Source organism: Ptychodera flava, chromosome 22 (genome assembly GCF_041260155.1).
Source record: "Ptychodera flava strain L36383 chromosome 22, AS_Pfla_20210202, whole genome shotgun sequence".
In the NCBI taxonomy this organism is placed as follows: Eukaryota; Metazoa; Hemichordata; class Enteropneusta; family Ptychoderidae; genus Ptychodera; species Ptychodera flava.
Genome location: NC_091949.1, coordinates 12,216,283 through 12,232,850, shown reverse-complemented (window position 1 = coordinate 12,232,850; position 16,568 = coordinate 12,216,283). Strand labels below are relative to the sequence as shown.

At 36.2% G+C, this 16,568-nt stretch overlaps 1 protein-coding gene across 2 annotated transcripts in view; it reads right to left on the bottom strand.

The window, feature by feature from the left end:
* The window catches only part of LOC139122697 (cell division cycle and apoptosis regulator protein 1-like), a 43,176-nt gene extending 29,014 nt beyond the window's left edge, over nucleotides 1-14,162 (bottom strand). For both annotated transcript variants that reach the window (XM_070688314.1, XM_070688315.1), the window contains exons 1-2: nucleotides 14,026-14,162; nucleotides 3,112-3,277 (exon numbers count right to left, since the gene is read on the bottom strand). In XM_070688314.1, the coding sequence (XP_070544415.1) occupies nucleotides 3,112-3,250 (139 nt within the window). In that variant the 5' untranslated portion in view covers nucleotides 3,251-3,277; nucleotides 14,026-14,162. The remainder of the gene's footprint in view (nucleotides 1-3,111; nucleotides 3,278-14,025) is intronic.
* Nucleotides 14,163-16,568: the final 2,406 nt, after the last annotated feature.

Below are 16,568 nucleotides of genomic sequence, written 5' to 3'. Positions count from 1 at the left end.
AAAAAGTACCGTAACATCAAGACTGAAATCCTAACTTGTAAACAGTCATGGACAGTGCAAATGTGTACATCCCTCATTAGGAGATAATATGCATTAACATTTTCATGAGGAGATAATATGCATTAATACATGTATACATATTCAAACAAATACAAACACCTGGCTACATATATTTTTTTTGAAATTCACACATTGACAGAAGTATGTATCCAGTTGGATCCCCTCCATGCAGCATGTATTCTTAATGAGACTAGGTACTTTATATATACACTAATAATCAACCCTTTGAACACTGGGGAAAAAGGGTTGGGATATATTCAAATGTTTTCATTATGTCATGCTTCAACAAGGGTTGGGAGCTACAATTATATCCCTTTTCTTAAATCATACGTATTATTTTTTTTTCAAGATCAATTTACATAATAATATTCAAGTATCCATGTTTATGTAAGCAAACATTTGAATGAGGAAAATGGATGATAATTCAGTCAAATATTGATAAGGATAGTATGCAAGCTGAAATCTGGGGTCAGTACCTGCACAGCGATGGAACAAATTGGTAAATTTGGTGACCGTGAACACAAGTACATCTGTGGGCGGCTGATATTTCAAGCAGACTTTCACTTACATCTCATTGTCTCTGTACTTTCCTATTTTTGAATCACCAGTACTCTAGGTCACAAGTACAACACCATCTCCACAATAGTAATAAGGAAGTGAAACTACGTGCATATGTACAAGTTTCAAAACTGCATGCATTACCCATAGTGTGGTCTACATAAAGAAGGATTTCTTTGCCTCTGTCAAACAGCATTTTCCAAAGAATTTGCAATGCATTTCATGTACATTGACATCAAACAATCAACTTTTATATACTCATGAATGTATTGCATTCTTACAGTTACTTGATGATATAAAATTGATCAGCATTAATGCTATTCTTTTGATAAAGTTATACATGAAATTATTTTTTTCCTGTTCACACAAGTATTTTAACAAAGAACAATGTATTGTCAAGCATGTGTAAAAAATATTTTAGAATTTTAACAGAAGACATAAAATACACAACACATACAGGTTCCTTTATGCCTTAATAATAAAACTTTGTCTTTCTCACAAACAAATCTTTGAATTTCCAAATCAAAGTACTGACCCAGTTTACTGGTAGGCTTCAGTTATACACATAGCAGCCATACTTTATTTTTTTACCAAAACTAAATTTTACATAATTTAACACACGTTAATAATAAATACCAAGGGTTTCATGAACAAAGGGATATCACTTGTATCAACTCAGCATCTGAACACATCAGCTATTAGGGATAGACCATTAGTGTTGGGAGGTGGAGGTGGTCACAATGAGATTGTGAATATTATTTTTTAAAATTGTAAATTTTTGAAAAATTTTTCCAAGTGAGTCATGATGTGCTATTTTTTTTTTCTGAGTAAACTGTCAGATTTATCATGTTTTTGCGTTCTGATTTTTTTTTTCTTTTGAAAACTAGTCTGAAGATTGTTTTTTCCTAATTTTTGCTTTGAAATTTTTTTTTCTGTTTCTGACAACCCCTTCCAAAGATCTAATGGCATATCCCTTAACTCTAAAGGAGGGAAGTCCTTGATACTACAAGGGTAAGAAATCCAAACAGTTGAAAATATTTGGTGAGGTTGATCCATTAAAAGATGGCAGATATAATACACAGGCTGAAAGTTGAAGAATTATTTTTTTAATTTCAAGTACACCACTAACAAACAGACAAATCATACAAACAAATTTTGATGGTCATGATAACAGACTTCATTATTTACACTGAGTAAATTTTTCGATCATTATGTACCTTTTATTTTTTTACAAATTGCGATACATGATAACATGGTTCCCTGAGGGAAATAACCACACATGAGAATACCTGTGCAAAATGTAGCAGTCATATCAGTACCTTCAGTATCAGATTCAACATCATATTAAAATGACAGGACAATGGAAATATTTCACATCTTTTGTAGATACATGTAGGCACATGTGTTTATATACGATTCACTAATCATGCAGTGACCTAATTGTAAAACGTTCAATGTTATGACAGTAAACATTTGTACCAGCATTTACAAGGATGCTTAGGCACAGATGTTATGACGTACTAGTTTCCACTTGAGAGGGAAAATTCAGAATATTGAAAATATCTGAAGAGGTTTATCTAATAAGAGATGGCTGATAAAATTATGCAAGCTATGAGTTAAAGAGCATTACTTCAACATTGCAAACACTACTCATATTAAACTGATAAATCCTACAAACAAGTTTCAAAGATCATGATAACACAAGTCATCATTTACACTGAGTACTAATTTTCCACCATAATGAACCTCTATGTATTATGTCTTCACAAGGGTTTGCATGGAAATAAATAATTACTGTTCCTTGATGGGAAATAATCACCTACATGGGAATACCGAAGCAAAGCAGCTGTCAATATCGATGCATTCAGAATCAGATTCAACATCTGGTGAAAGGATTTCACAATCATATCAAACTGACACGCTATTAATGGAAAATATTACACGTCTTTGTCAATTTATCAATCACACATTCAAAATCAATTTTCATGTTGTGACCTAATTTCAATATGTTGAATGTTGTGACAGTAAAAATTTGCACCTGCATTTAAATGTCATGAATGCTCAGGTACAGATGTTGCAATTGGACAGTTTCTACGTTCAAGGGAAAAAGCACTTTCATCAACTTAACTATAATGTTGTAAAAAAATTTTTCAAATAACAGTTCTTGTCAACATTGAATTTGCAACTATTGACACCCACTGCGACTTTTTTCCACCATGATGATATAACATTGCCCTACCTTCATTCATCAAATCAACAATAATTAATTTGTTCAGGGATGCAGATAATAAACACACACTAATCAACACTGCTGTTTTTATTGTATATTTCCATCAATACCAGCATCTATCAATTTTTCTTTCGTTGGCAAACACAGCAGGTGTGATGCACATGCTGAAATTAAGCCAGAAAAAGCCTATGAACAATGGGGAATTTTTAACTCGACAGAACATCCGGACAAAACCGATGTGTCATGAAAGAGATCACACTCACTTGCTAGAACAGTTGCTGTTCCGGCAGCAGGAGTAGCAGTGGTAGGTACGCCAGCCTGCACACCAGCTTGCAGTGCTGCCCATGGTGGATCCTTTCTAGGTGGACCTGCAGCAGCTCCAGTCACACCGAATTGAGACATGGCTTTGTCTTTACGCTACACAATTACCTGTTTAAAGAGACAAGTATAACGCTTCTGTTTAGGGACAGAGTCTACAAACAAGTGGAAAGTATACATGGATGCATATCTATGGCGTTAATATAAAAAGAATGTCAATAAAAACTGAAAAAATTATTATGTTCAGATTTTTTCTGTTCTTAATCTGCAGTGTGTTTTTACCACATTTTAATATTGGGACCTCTGAAATCATTTTTACCAAAAATGTTCACATGTTCATGAATCCCAATAAAATATGTACATGTAGGCAGAGATGCCATCCAATCCTTGTACATCCCCAAGCACAATATGTAGATATACATGAACACATAAAAATACAAAATTAAACATCTGATTTATGGCTGCTAAAAACAGGGTTGCAATAAAATTTCTATGTCAAAATTATTTCATATGGAATGTATGTAAACTAGAGTAACTGCAAAAACTGCTGATTTTGAATCCTGAAGTATTTCAGAGTACAGAACAATCATGTTGAGGTTTGTGTTGACCTCAGTAGATCCTGTCTTGTGCCAGTTTTCAATGCAGTGATAAGATTAAGGCCATGGGAAATTGCTGCATACTGAACATTATATAATGGCATATAATTTCACCTAATGATCTAAAATGATCAGAGAGTAAATTGATACTACATGTGTAAGCAGGATGATATTTTGAGTAAATACCAGTACACTCAGCTTTTTTGTTGCTTATTTCTGTAAAAAAAGCAAACACCAGAGTATCAGGATTTCCTTTGCGATATCCAAATGCTGCCACGCTATGACACACCTGACTCATGCTCATTATTTATGTAAAATTTCAGTTTTATTCCGGTGAGCTTACAATTACAAGTTCTTGACAGGCATTCATAATAAAGCAGTTGTCACTGTGACTGGTTGTAAATGTGTCTTTTCTATCCCAGTCGTAGACCGATAAGGATTATTAGCCTGACTAGGTTACAGTGGTAAACATGCAGAGATCTAACTGCTGATTATCACAGTATTCCAGAGTAACATTTTCAAGGTCACATTTTCCTTGACAGTACATCATAAATTCAGTGCTCTAATTTCAGTAATGTATACCCAACAAACACACAGGGTTAAGTCTAATAATTGTCCTTGGGATATTCTGATATTTTCTATCAGAAAACTGATGTGGTTACAATAATATACACTCTATCTAATTATAATACTGTGTACTCCATTAACCTTTATTTTAATGCACAGAAAGTACATGAATCAAAATATAGCAATTTTCAATCAGGAATAGAAATGGGCACTTTAGGGTAATATTCATTGAATTATTACATCTGTACACATGAAAAGTATCACATTATACATTTATATGGAATATAACAAACATAAAATGTATGACTTAAAAGCATCATTACAATGCTCTCTCTACCAGGCTCCATAGACACACCATAGAAATAAATACCACTTGGGAGAAAGAGGATTTAAGTTTCACCTTCTTAGACTTTGAAAGAAACTTGTGTGGTGGTAGGTATACCGGTACATGTATGGGTATATCACCTTCAACCCTTGTTTTGGGTGGATAAACAGATGACATATGCTTGTGGATGCCCACAATGGAAACTTTGGTAATCACTCACTTTATAGGTGGCAGTTCCATTGCATTGTGTACAGTATGATAGCTTCTGGTAACTACTGTGTAGACGTATTTGCTGGAGTAATTCAATACAATCACAGCGAGAACTCCATCATCATTTTAACACATCTCAGGTTACAACACACCACCAATCAATATAATCAGAAATTTGATAATAAATACTGGTTATGTATCAGAAAAGAAAATGCTATGTACATATTAAAATTTTTTCCATGTACAAGGGAATACGTTTTGACTGCTTAGGTCATGATATGCCAGGTAAAAATATTACAAATCACTAAAATCAGATTAATGTGGTTGTACCTCTTGATTTGCAAACATCTTTCCAGATTGCATGCAGAGACCTTTTTAATCTACTGGTAGTTGCCAGTTAAGCTCAAACTAGAAGACCTAAATACTGCATTCAATCATTTTGTAAAGCAATTTCTAGAAATTTACGATTCAAGTTTGAATCCTTCAGAGTTCTGAACATGATGTAGTATCAATAGCAGCTATAGCGCCAAGTCTCCTACATTTAGCTTCCCATTACTTTTAAGGAAAATTTGCCTCCTGCAGCCCTTATCACTCAGTGTATTTTTACAGAGAGATACATGTAATGGTTGGGGGTGTCATCTTTGATTTGTTGGTTACCCTCGCCAACTGACAGACACAGAGACTAGCATTATTACCCATGTCTGGCCATAGGTCATCTTGGCATAATCTAAGCCACAAAGAGAAGATCACATCATGTCTAGTTTGCAACGTGGATATATGTCTCCCTTCTTTCCACTCTATCCGAGCCTAGAGATAGTTAAAGGCAATTTTGGTGATCCCTGGGATCGCCTTTGTTCAAGTATTTAAGAAGGGTTATGGAGGTGTGATAGCCTTTTGTTTTCCATTGAAATTGCAATCTAGTAAGTGAATTTTCTGATGAGGCAATCTGGTGCCAATGCAAGCTGAGTACAAGCTGGTCTCTCCTAATGTTTTAATAACGAGTATCTTTTTTCCATAGGGATGAAGTATCCATTAATCATATAAACCAGTCTGATTTGGAATGGCAGTTTGAAATTCTGGCACTGGATGAATGAAAAAAGAATGGGCTAATTGATCATGTATCACTGGAGAAGAGACCAGACACTATCAACACATTATAAAATTACAATGAATGCAGAAAATGAATTGTTATTGAGGCAATAAGACATATGGCTGTTAGATTACTTTCTTTGCAAATGGAAAAACCTTTCAGAAAGGCGTTGAATTAACAATTTTTCTGCCCAATAACTACACATTACTATGTGAAATACTAGAATGATAGTAAATGTATCTCAAGCTTACAAATCTGAAGTGCATCCATATATATATGCTCATCAAGGTCAAGATAGAACATCAAAAGTAGGTCAAGCTCCATCTATATATACCGGTATAGTTCCAACAAGGTTTTCACACTTTATTGTGACCTCTAGAGAAAACAGGTCATTACTGCAGTAATCAGACATCACAACAGTCCAATAATCAGTATTGTTCAAGGTAAATAAATAGTTTACCAACAAATAGAAAATGACAATAACAATGGGATAATCTTGAACCACTGCTTTGTGGGTGGTACATGTTACATAAAGTGATTTTAATTTTAATGACATTAAATATGGAAAATACTGTAGAGTATACAGTATTACTATTCCTTAGACCTACAGGCAAAGGTGTCTGACTGTGTTTTGTAAACCATGGTAATATTTCAATTATTCTGTCAGTATAACCATTTCGTATGAAGATGGGGAACTTGGGTATAAAGTACATGTATAGAGGAACGCAATCACAACGGAACCCTATTTGGGACTTACAACCAACCCCTAACCCTGGAAAAATTCAGTGAAACACTGGTATTTTTTCAAAATGTAGAAATATTTGAATAAGTAAATTTAATTATTAGACAAATTCCCTGTACCAATATGTGCCAAGTGTATTGCATACATGTACAAGCACGTATTACTGAATGATGTAGTTTTAGGTAATTTACAGTTAGAATGTGTGTGCTAGTTCTGTTTTCATCTCGCATTATAATCAGAATACCTGTAAATTCTCATCGAAAGTTGAAGAACTACATAGAATTGATGTGGGCTTTTAATGATCCATGGGATATTCAAAAGATATCTTGGTTACATTTACTTTTGAGTTGTTCATGATGATAAAATTTCATGTCCAAACATTAATTTCTCCATAAATTCAATTTTCCTGTTCCATCTTGTGTAATTTAGTTGGACAGTATTGAAATATCACATTCACTCTAATTCTATAAAAAAGAGGGTTTATTTTTATACATGTACATGTACGCTTGTGTTGCTACAATATGTGTAGAATAGATGTACTCTAGCACAGCATTCTCTAATCATGAACTGAAAACACAAGTTGTAAAATCAGCAGCATATGCATTTGATCTATAAAGTGGTGATCTGGTCATCCGTTAGCAAATAAGACAACTGTAAAACATTAGCTAGTACGCTTTTTTAGCTAGTTTTAATAGCTAACTAAAGTCAGGCGTTTGCTAAATTTAAAATGCAGCTAATTTTAACATTTCCCTATATTTTGATGGTCAAATTGTCTTGTTAGCTTAATTAGGGACCCACTACATGTACTTCAATTAAAATTCCCATTTCACTAAGAGCATGCAGCGAATTCAAAGTTTTACAGTTTACTTCCTAGCAATATGGTAAAATATAATGGCTGGTTGACTTCCTCAACATAACATTACTCTACGGAGCTGAAAGATAGATGATAGCTTGCAGAGATGGTATATGTCAAGCTGTGAAAAACAATTGTCATTCATGAATATGTTCAATACAAACTTGTACACTGTAAGAATGATGGATCATTCAGTGAAAAATGTCTACATTCATTTGAACAATATAAAGACTTGACACAGCTGCAACAACAATTCCTGAATGCTCATCTAAAGGGGTGGGAATGTAGGACAGTCAAGTTTCTTGAGTAACCTGGTTTTAATAAACCATCAAATGTTATTCGTCACAAAGCAGTGCTGACCATACATACTTGACAAGTACATGTATGTAGGATGGACAGACTAAATGGCAAAGAAATCCATTTTGGAATCTGATCTATCAAATACAAACACTACCATCAGTCCTCCTTGACAGTTTTCATCGGAAAACAGTTATAAGGTCAAATTGGTCAAAAGCAAAGTTAAGAAGGGAGAAAAATGACTAAAACTTAAAGGAACAACAGCAAAACATAAGTCTCATCAATTAGGTTATTAATTAATTAACCGATGTCCTGGACTCCTACACATGTTTGTGATGCTAATACAAAACAAACATCGCTGACATGATTTTTTCATGTCAGGCACTGCATTATTTATAACGACAGCAAATCAGACTAGATTGTCAACAGACATGAGTAATAACACTCAGATTACATTAAAAAATTCCACTTGCTGCAAAACATTTGTAATAGCAAAGGTTGAATTTGATCTTCTCCAAAGATGAATGTAAGCAAATGCGTCATTCAGATATCAAATCCGTATCACTTTATATTTAGCAGAGAGGTTAGTCCATTCTCAGCAGGCATAAATGTGTGTTTGGTAGCCCGTAGCCTAGTATCTAGCCATTCTTTCCTGTTGTGCTAGTCTAGTTTTGGCAGCAAAATCCATTGATAAGTAACTAGACTTGGTAGTGCTTCAACTGAAGGATTCAGATTCTCTTCAAGCTGGCTTGCATTGTAACCAGGTCACTGTACTGTTTGATTAATTTCCTCTCTCAAAAGTGGCTACATGTTGGGATGTTATTTACCCCTTGGCAGCATTCAAGAAATAACTTCAATAATTTGAAGACCAGACTTTCACGATATGATCACAAATTTTAGCATATGAACGAGCCATCTTAGTGTGACTTCATAGCACAGTAGAAATATACATGTAACGATTAAAACTATGTGGACAGAACTGATTGCAGCTCAATTACCAACATACAGGTATCACTGCTAGTAACTCTGGCACTGTGTGGTCAAAGGATGTATAAAACATGCAGGTACACGATACTGTATCACACAGTCCGAAAATAAACTGTTTCAGCACCTCAATAAAGAAATAACAAAACAAACAACATGGCTTATAAAATTTCAAAACAAACAACATAACTAAGGACAATAAAAAGTTAGAAGAAACCACAATGGAAAATGAGAAGTATTGTAAAAGACCTTGTGACTATCCGTTGTCTAGACAGAACAAGAATATTATAAGTATATCTTTAAAAGGAAGAAAACTCAGAGTTCGCGTTTACGCAAAAATCGTGCGTATTTACGCATTGAAATTGACTCTCTACGCATTTTTTTCATCGTTATGCGTTTTCTATACGCAAAGGATAACACCGAAAGCACCCCCACGACTGAGCTTAGGCGACAACCAGACGAAATTTGTTGCAACACATTTCTGTCAATCACTCATTTTGTGTGGAAAGTTTCGGATTCTCTGGGCGTTGTCTGAAAAATCGGCATCGTAGTCCACACGTTATCACGTTAGGCACGTTATCATGTTAGCTGTGCCTATGAATTACGTTGCTAATTTTCAGGCGAGCGATAGTTTCTGAAAGTGAGTGATTGACAGAAATGTTGCGACAAATTATATAAATGCCAACCGTGCACGATCATCGCGTCTCGCTGTTCCCGAATTTTGATCAAGCACACATGAAGCATGGCGTCGAAGCAGACAAATCTGTTTTAATTTCTTTCAACTTTGCTCTACGAGTCCGTGAAAAAAATGATTCATTGGTAGAGCTCGTCGGAATCCCGATAAATTTTGAACACTGCAGAAGTGTCTGGATGGTAACTGGTCGTTCAGGCACCAAGTCGTTTCGGCCCAAGTCGTTTCGGCCTCTCAATTTCCGGCCCCAAGTCACCTCGGCACCGCAACCCAAGACGTTTCGGCATCTGTGTTTCGATTTTTTTTTCAAACTATTTAGTAATTGACTGATCCGTCATATTCGTAAGCGTGACCTTTGCGTTCTGACCAGTACTTTATGTGCATTTTGTGTGAATTTTGCCGTGCTGTTTCCTCACCGCTTTCAAACTTTTGCCGTGTCGGCGGCTATTGATATCGATAAACTTGTGTCACAGATTTGAAAATGATATGAAGTTTTTTCTTACGGTCTCTTCCCATGTTCTCACAAAGATTAAGCATGTACGTGAATGTTATTTGACACTTACTTTTCTAGTGCTTTGATTTGTAACATTACGCTCCAGCACTAGTTCCCACAGGTAGCCTTCAGCGGTGCCGAAAAGTCTTGGGTTGCGGTGCCGAAACGACTCTGACTTGGGGCCTGAAATTGGAAGGCCGAAACGTCTTGGGCCGAAACGACTTGGTGCCGAAACGTCCAGAAACCGTCTGGATAAGCTGCCATAACTCTTAACTTTTGGGTTGCCCGATGTGTTGTGACGGTTGCATGTAAACCTCTCGCTGTTACGTTTCAACATTGTTCAAGTTGTTCGTTAAACTGTTTTCATTAAAATAATGTTACATCGTACAATCCGAATATGTAGTGTAGGTTTATTCAACACACATTGTATTTTGCAGTAAGTTTTTTTCATCAATCGAGTGCGGAAGTGAAATTACGCACTCAAATCCAGCCATTACGCAATTTTAGCAGACTAATGCGTATGCCGTACGCGAGGAGAAAAAAGTCACCGCGAACACTGAAACTTGAGTGACATTAATTTCTTTTCTGTTTGATATTTTATGGCATTTGTAACTGCATTACCACTCATTCACTCATACAACACAATTTTACAAACATACATGGTAAATGAGGTTTTTACATGTACACTGTAAGCCTCATAACATGAGTGTATGCAGGTAAAATCAGGGCAACCTTATTCTGGGACTACAGCTGTACATGTAACAGTTGTGGCTTGTAACCCCTCTGAACTAGGAATGCAAATACTTGATTTCTAACAGCAATGAAAATTGGTGACACTGTAGATGCGACTGTAACACAATTGTCATTAATAATAGTGCCATGCAAACCTAATTCCACAATGAGATAAGCATTTTCTTAATTTGACCAATCATCAAAATGGACATGAGCTTGTCATATCTGCAAGTCGGTAGCAAGGGACCACACTTTTTGCAAGGACCACAGACTTTTCCTTTTTCTTAGTCTGACAGGCTGGTTAACACTAGCAAACTAGGTTGCCACTCTGTCATTGGTATTAGTTCAAGAACACAGTACTAAAAGGATCAGCTCTGAAGGATTTTTGCAAGGAGACATTTTCTAAGAATTCTGCTCATTCAATAACACCCATTATTTGTCAATCATACTGTTTGAATAGTCTGATTTACAAAATAATAGAAATATTGTATGACCCTTCACCTTTGCTGATTTTAAAGCCAGATTTTACATGTCCCAGAATTGGTGACACCAGTGCTGTGCCAGAAAAAAATTGCATGTACAACAATGGTGCATAATTCACAACTTTAGCCCATTACCTGCCAAGTTAGAATTTCACCATCAGGTCAAGCTGGTTACATGTAAAACTAGTAAAAGCAAAACATGTCCCATATGGTGCACTTTAACAAAGAACTTAAAGACTTGAAGGTCCCTGAAGACAGAGGATACTGTAAACATGATTTCTACAGACTAAAACTGCTATAACATACCAAGCCAAGTTGGTGAAAATACAAATGGTTTTGGATTAATACTGCTTTTTACTGACTTGGCAGATGGGGAAGTGGTACTGTCTGGCAGGTAAAGGGTTAACACAATAGTGTTCCAAAATCAGTGCCACTACTGTTGTTCTAGAGCAGAACATGGATGTAAAAAATAGATTTTTACATCCATGAGCAGAAGCACTATGCATATATCATATGACCATTCTGGCTTATACATAGATCATGACCATCTGCGTGTTTGGTATTCAATGTTTTGTGGGTTTTGCATGTGTATGCTTTAACATATTATAAAGTTTCCCCATTATAGATGGGGACACTAATGACACTCACAAAGATGTGTAGATCAACACTTTCGCAACAAATTGACGTCATTAATTTTTACCAGAGGTCCTCCCATCAAGGGGTTCACCTTTTATGTTGGCAGTGTTGTTTAACACTCTCATCATGTCAGTACCAATTGCGAAGTTGTTGCCCAAAAGGCATGTATTGTAAATCAATCTCACTGCAGCTTAGACAAATGCTGCACACATGTATCCTTTTGAAAATGACATATTTCACAAAATATTAGTGATTGTACACTGTCATAAAACAGCTGATACTGGGCTATTGATGGGCAATATCAGAAATGAGCAAAGTTAGAAGTGAGGTTTGGATTGTAATTTTTAAAGGCTTTGTACCCAGTGATATTGAGATACTTCAGCTCCGATAGCCTAGCTATTTCTGGTTACATTATGTGATAAGGAATAAATGAACGCCGGAACGCAAGATAACTTTGCATGACCACTGCATTTAACACTGACCCTATCCCCAAATAGGTTTTCTCACCCCTGGCAACATGTTGTATCTGTCATGTGTATGCAGGACAAATAAAACATTGATAGCATATATCCTTGGGTTATAAATAAGTAGATTTGCACGTGAATGCTCTTGCTCTGAATATCTGATACTTCAATGACTACTTGAAAGATTTGTTAAAAGTGGGGGTTCAAATGTCATATAAAGCAACTAAAGCTATGTACACTCTTCAAAAACCGTTAAACCTAGTAAAATTCATATGACAGTCTTTGAAAAGTTAAAATCAAACACAAAATGTTTACCTATTCTTTGTTTCATTCATCTTATTTGTAGACATTAAATCAAAAAGCAGAAACTGGCAATGACTCAAGTCTGGGAACACTGTGAACAGGTGTATCGGATATGCTTTTGTTTGTTGACAAAGAGCAAAATAAGCCCTAGTTGTCCAGTGACTATAAATATATTGGTATGCCCATCACATTATTACATTTTTCACTCGTGCATAAAGCTACCTTTAAAATTATGATGCATATTCTTGAAGGAAAACTAACAATTATTTAACAAATGCACTTTTTTATGTACAACTTTAACAAGCAAGACCTCCATGGTATACATATGAGCAAACATTTCTGTCATAAATAATTATTTAGTTTTGTTTGTCCTGTATTTGGAATTTTGAAGAAATACTTCACATTACATGTGGCCATAGAGCTACCAAAATTACCATATAAAAGAACAAAACACAAATTTATACAACATTCCTTCATCACATACTTTTATTTGTAAACAATATTTCTCGGTTACAAGTTAAAATTAACTTCATAACATGTGAAACCACAACCACAGAAAAACAAAAAAACCTGCAAAAGTTCATGTCTATATGTACAAGTTAGGCATTTTCCTTCCCATGCTTTATTTTTGCTGTGAAATTTTGGATACAACCAGTAACTGGTACACAATCCTTCGAGACAGACTACATAACAATACTCTTTTCTTGTAGGGCAATCCAAGGTATTTGAGAGACAGGGTGCAACTTTGGGAATGCGCCGGTCTGCAAGAAGTAATTTTTCAAAGCATTCAGAACAGCGATATAAAATACACGTGTTCGGCAATAAAACGGCCGACCGATTTTCCTTTCCCGGAATCACACTAACAACACAATGGAGTGTTTCACTACCCTTTAAGTTGCTTCATGGACTTTTCAGAGTTCCTTGATCTAAAGGTAGAAAGATGCAACTGCAGGTAGCCTACAGCACCAATGATGCCAGTAGCGAAGACTGATGTGCACTACACAAAACTAGACAGGTATGATTCACTGATTCAGTGCAACCGATTCGAATCCATACAATGCAGTGACAGTATCGTGACATTTATGATAAAAATGTGTATTTATGACGACTAATGAAAGTGCGTCGATTACTACTTTCGCGTGTTTTTTATAATAGGACAGTAATCTAGCAATGATGCCCGCGAAGGTTTTAATTTAGGATATGTGCCAAGTTGTAGTGATCCTCAAGCAGAACTCAGTTGTGTATATGTGTACCCTGCAAGTTGCACGGAGCGGAGCTGAGGTGGCTCTTCGGAGACTCTCTCTTTTTGTAAAATACAATTTTTCATTGGGGAATGGTATTTCAGCATCTGAAGATTTCAAATACAGATAAGCAGATATCGAAATGGTACTTACCTCACGAAAATTCCATACGGGTCGTTAATTTTTTCGTCTTCAGCTCAGACACATGCTCCTCTTTTGACAACCGACGGTTTCCAAAATGGCTCCTGTGAACAAAAGCCGATGGTTGCCGACAGTGGCCGGATATGAATTATATGCAAATACAACAAGCTCTATGCAAATAAGTTACGCTCATCTCGATCGCTCGGGCGATCTGCTGTTGCCAGTCTGAAACTACGATAAGAAGAAAAATTGACGTGTGAAACGATCAAACTGGCGCTTATTTTTCTCACAAAGGATACAGTAAATTAACAATAACTTAATGTAAAAAAACACGGCCACACGTTCGCGACCGGGCTCTGCAGCTAGCTAGTTGATATTGGACTCGACTGTACTGTGCCGGTGGGGGCAGTATTACTGTGAATATAGTATGATACCTGGGTGTAAATTTTGTAAATGGGGGTAAATGATTTTCATGCCTCTTTTGGGTGATTCTTTTAATCGTGAACTCCATAACATCTCGCCACTAACCTGTAGAACGTAGATAATGAAGCTACTGTTATACACTTGTAAAAATTACTGTAAGAAGATCTTCACACATAAATATTGTTGTTATATTATGAACCAATTTTGAGACAAAATGTATACGAAGGGGTGAATATGGAATGAAATACTAGCATTTCATTGTGTCAGTTTCACAATAGGTCTCTCCAGACATCAGGGGTTTCATTAAGTTTTGAAGTAGGGGGCTAGAATGGAAAAGTAGGCGGCTTGCAGCTGCCATGACCACAAAGCGGTCGTCGTCGGGGGAGGGTCTGGGAGGGGGTGTTCCCCCTCCCGGCCGAAGGCCGGAAACCCTGAAAATAAGCTAAAATTTACTTTTTGCAGCTTACAGTCACTTGAATTTCTAGTATTTTCAGGAGAATTATCAGCAGTGTTCCAGGGCAATTTGTGTTCATATCATAAAAGCCATTTTCCTGGGAGATTAGGCCTAAATATGATAATTCACAATTAAAAATGATATAATGTGGCAATGTTGACGATAATTTGAACAAAGAAAACAAGTCTTTAGAGCCTCCATGCTTTTAGGAGGTAAACTATAATAATTCACTATTATTAATGATATAAATTTGATATGTAGATGATATTATACTGTGTTACATGTAGACAGGGGGATAGGGGATTTCCCGTCTGTTGAAATGTTGGCACCCCAATTAATTTGTCAAGGGGACCACTCCCCCTTCCATGAAATGGTGCCAGTCACACTTTAGAGGTACAAGTAGAACACATGAACTGGTGAAATGCCCCCGAAATTTTCTGGTAAAGGGGGGAAATCCCCCTTGTTGATGCCATCCTGGATGAAACATTCATAATGTTATGCTTAAAATTAAGAACCCTGATGTTTGGTATGGAAATCTGTAGATGAAGAACTTTGATACCACTGGGGAGGTAAAAAGGATAATTTATATAACGAATAATGATAAAAAATGACAATCATTACCATATTCCGCAAATAGAATCAAAGATCCTCATGGTTATTTGACTATATGGGTATGCAAAGTAAGAACCTTGGTACAGGATGTGAAAATTGTACGTTCAGAAGCGCACATTTGGATTTAACCTGACGATCGCTTTTGAAGTGAATTTAGAGGTCTGATCGTATTGTAACCACTCTGGGCGATGTTCTTATTGGCGTCGATAGACCGAAGAGCAGTACATATCATACGTCCAGCTGATTATACTCCTTCACATTTTACAATTTCGCCTACCGCAGTGCAACGCACATCGGCTTACTAAAATTCCAACTGTAATCAGAAAGTTTTTCGTGAGAAAAAATCAGATCATTGCCTTCGAAAACAGTTTAAATCCATGTAACCTAATTATCCTTCTCTTGTTTCTTAGTCCACTTCAAAACTGAGGATCGTACAGCGAAGCTTGACCTTGCGATCGCTTCCGTCTTCATTTGTTCATCGACCATTTTGAGTTGAGCTAACGACAGCCGACAGGTGTAGTATGCACGTTTTCATTAGCGTATATAAAGGTCACCAAATAGGAATCAGCAATTCAGGTAGCCAATAGAATCGTCAATTGCAATTACGATTTTTATTGAGGTAGTATACGCAAGACCGTGCTGCATCGTAGTACAAGGCGATCGTTGTAGTCGCTCGTCTTCTAAATGTTGTTTCACATAAAAGCCATTGAAAAGTTTGATTACACAGCTTGTGAAACTTGTCCGTATCATTACAGAAGGTAAACAATATTTGAGCAATGAAAGAGTTCAAATTTCCGAAAAAAGTAGCCGGCGAAATCGTGAGAGTAACCGGTCAATTTCGCCGGCTGCCGGCTCTTAATGAAACCCCTGGACATACTTAAAATACTTTGGCCCTTGCAAAAACAAAAGCAACAAAGGGCATTTTGATAACCTCGATTTCAGATAAATATTGTAATCCATGATTTGTTTTGTTCTGTCAAAGTCACCATAATTTGTCCTGTAATAAAGGATGTGAACAGATTTTTACATATTTACAGTCAATATACTTTTTCTAAATAATGATTTT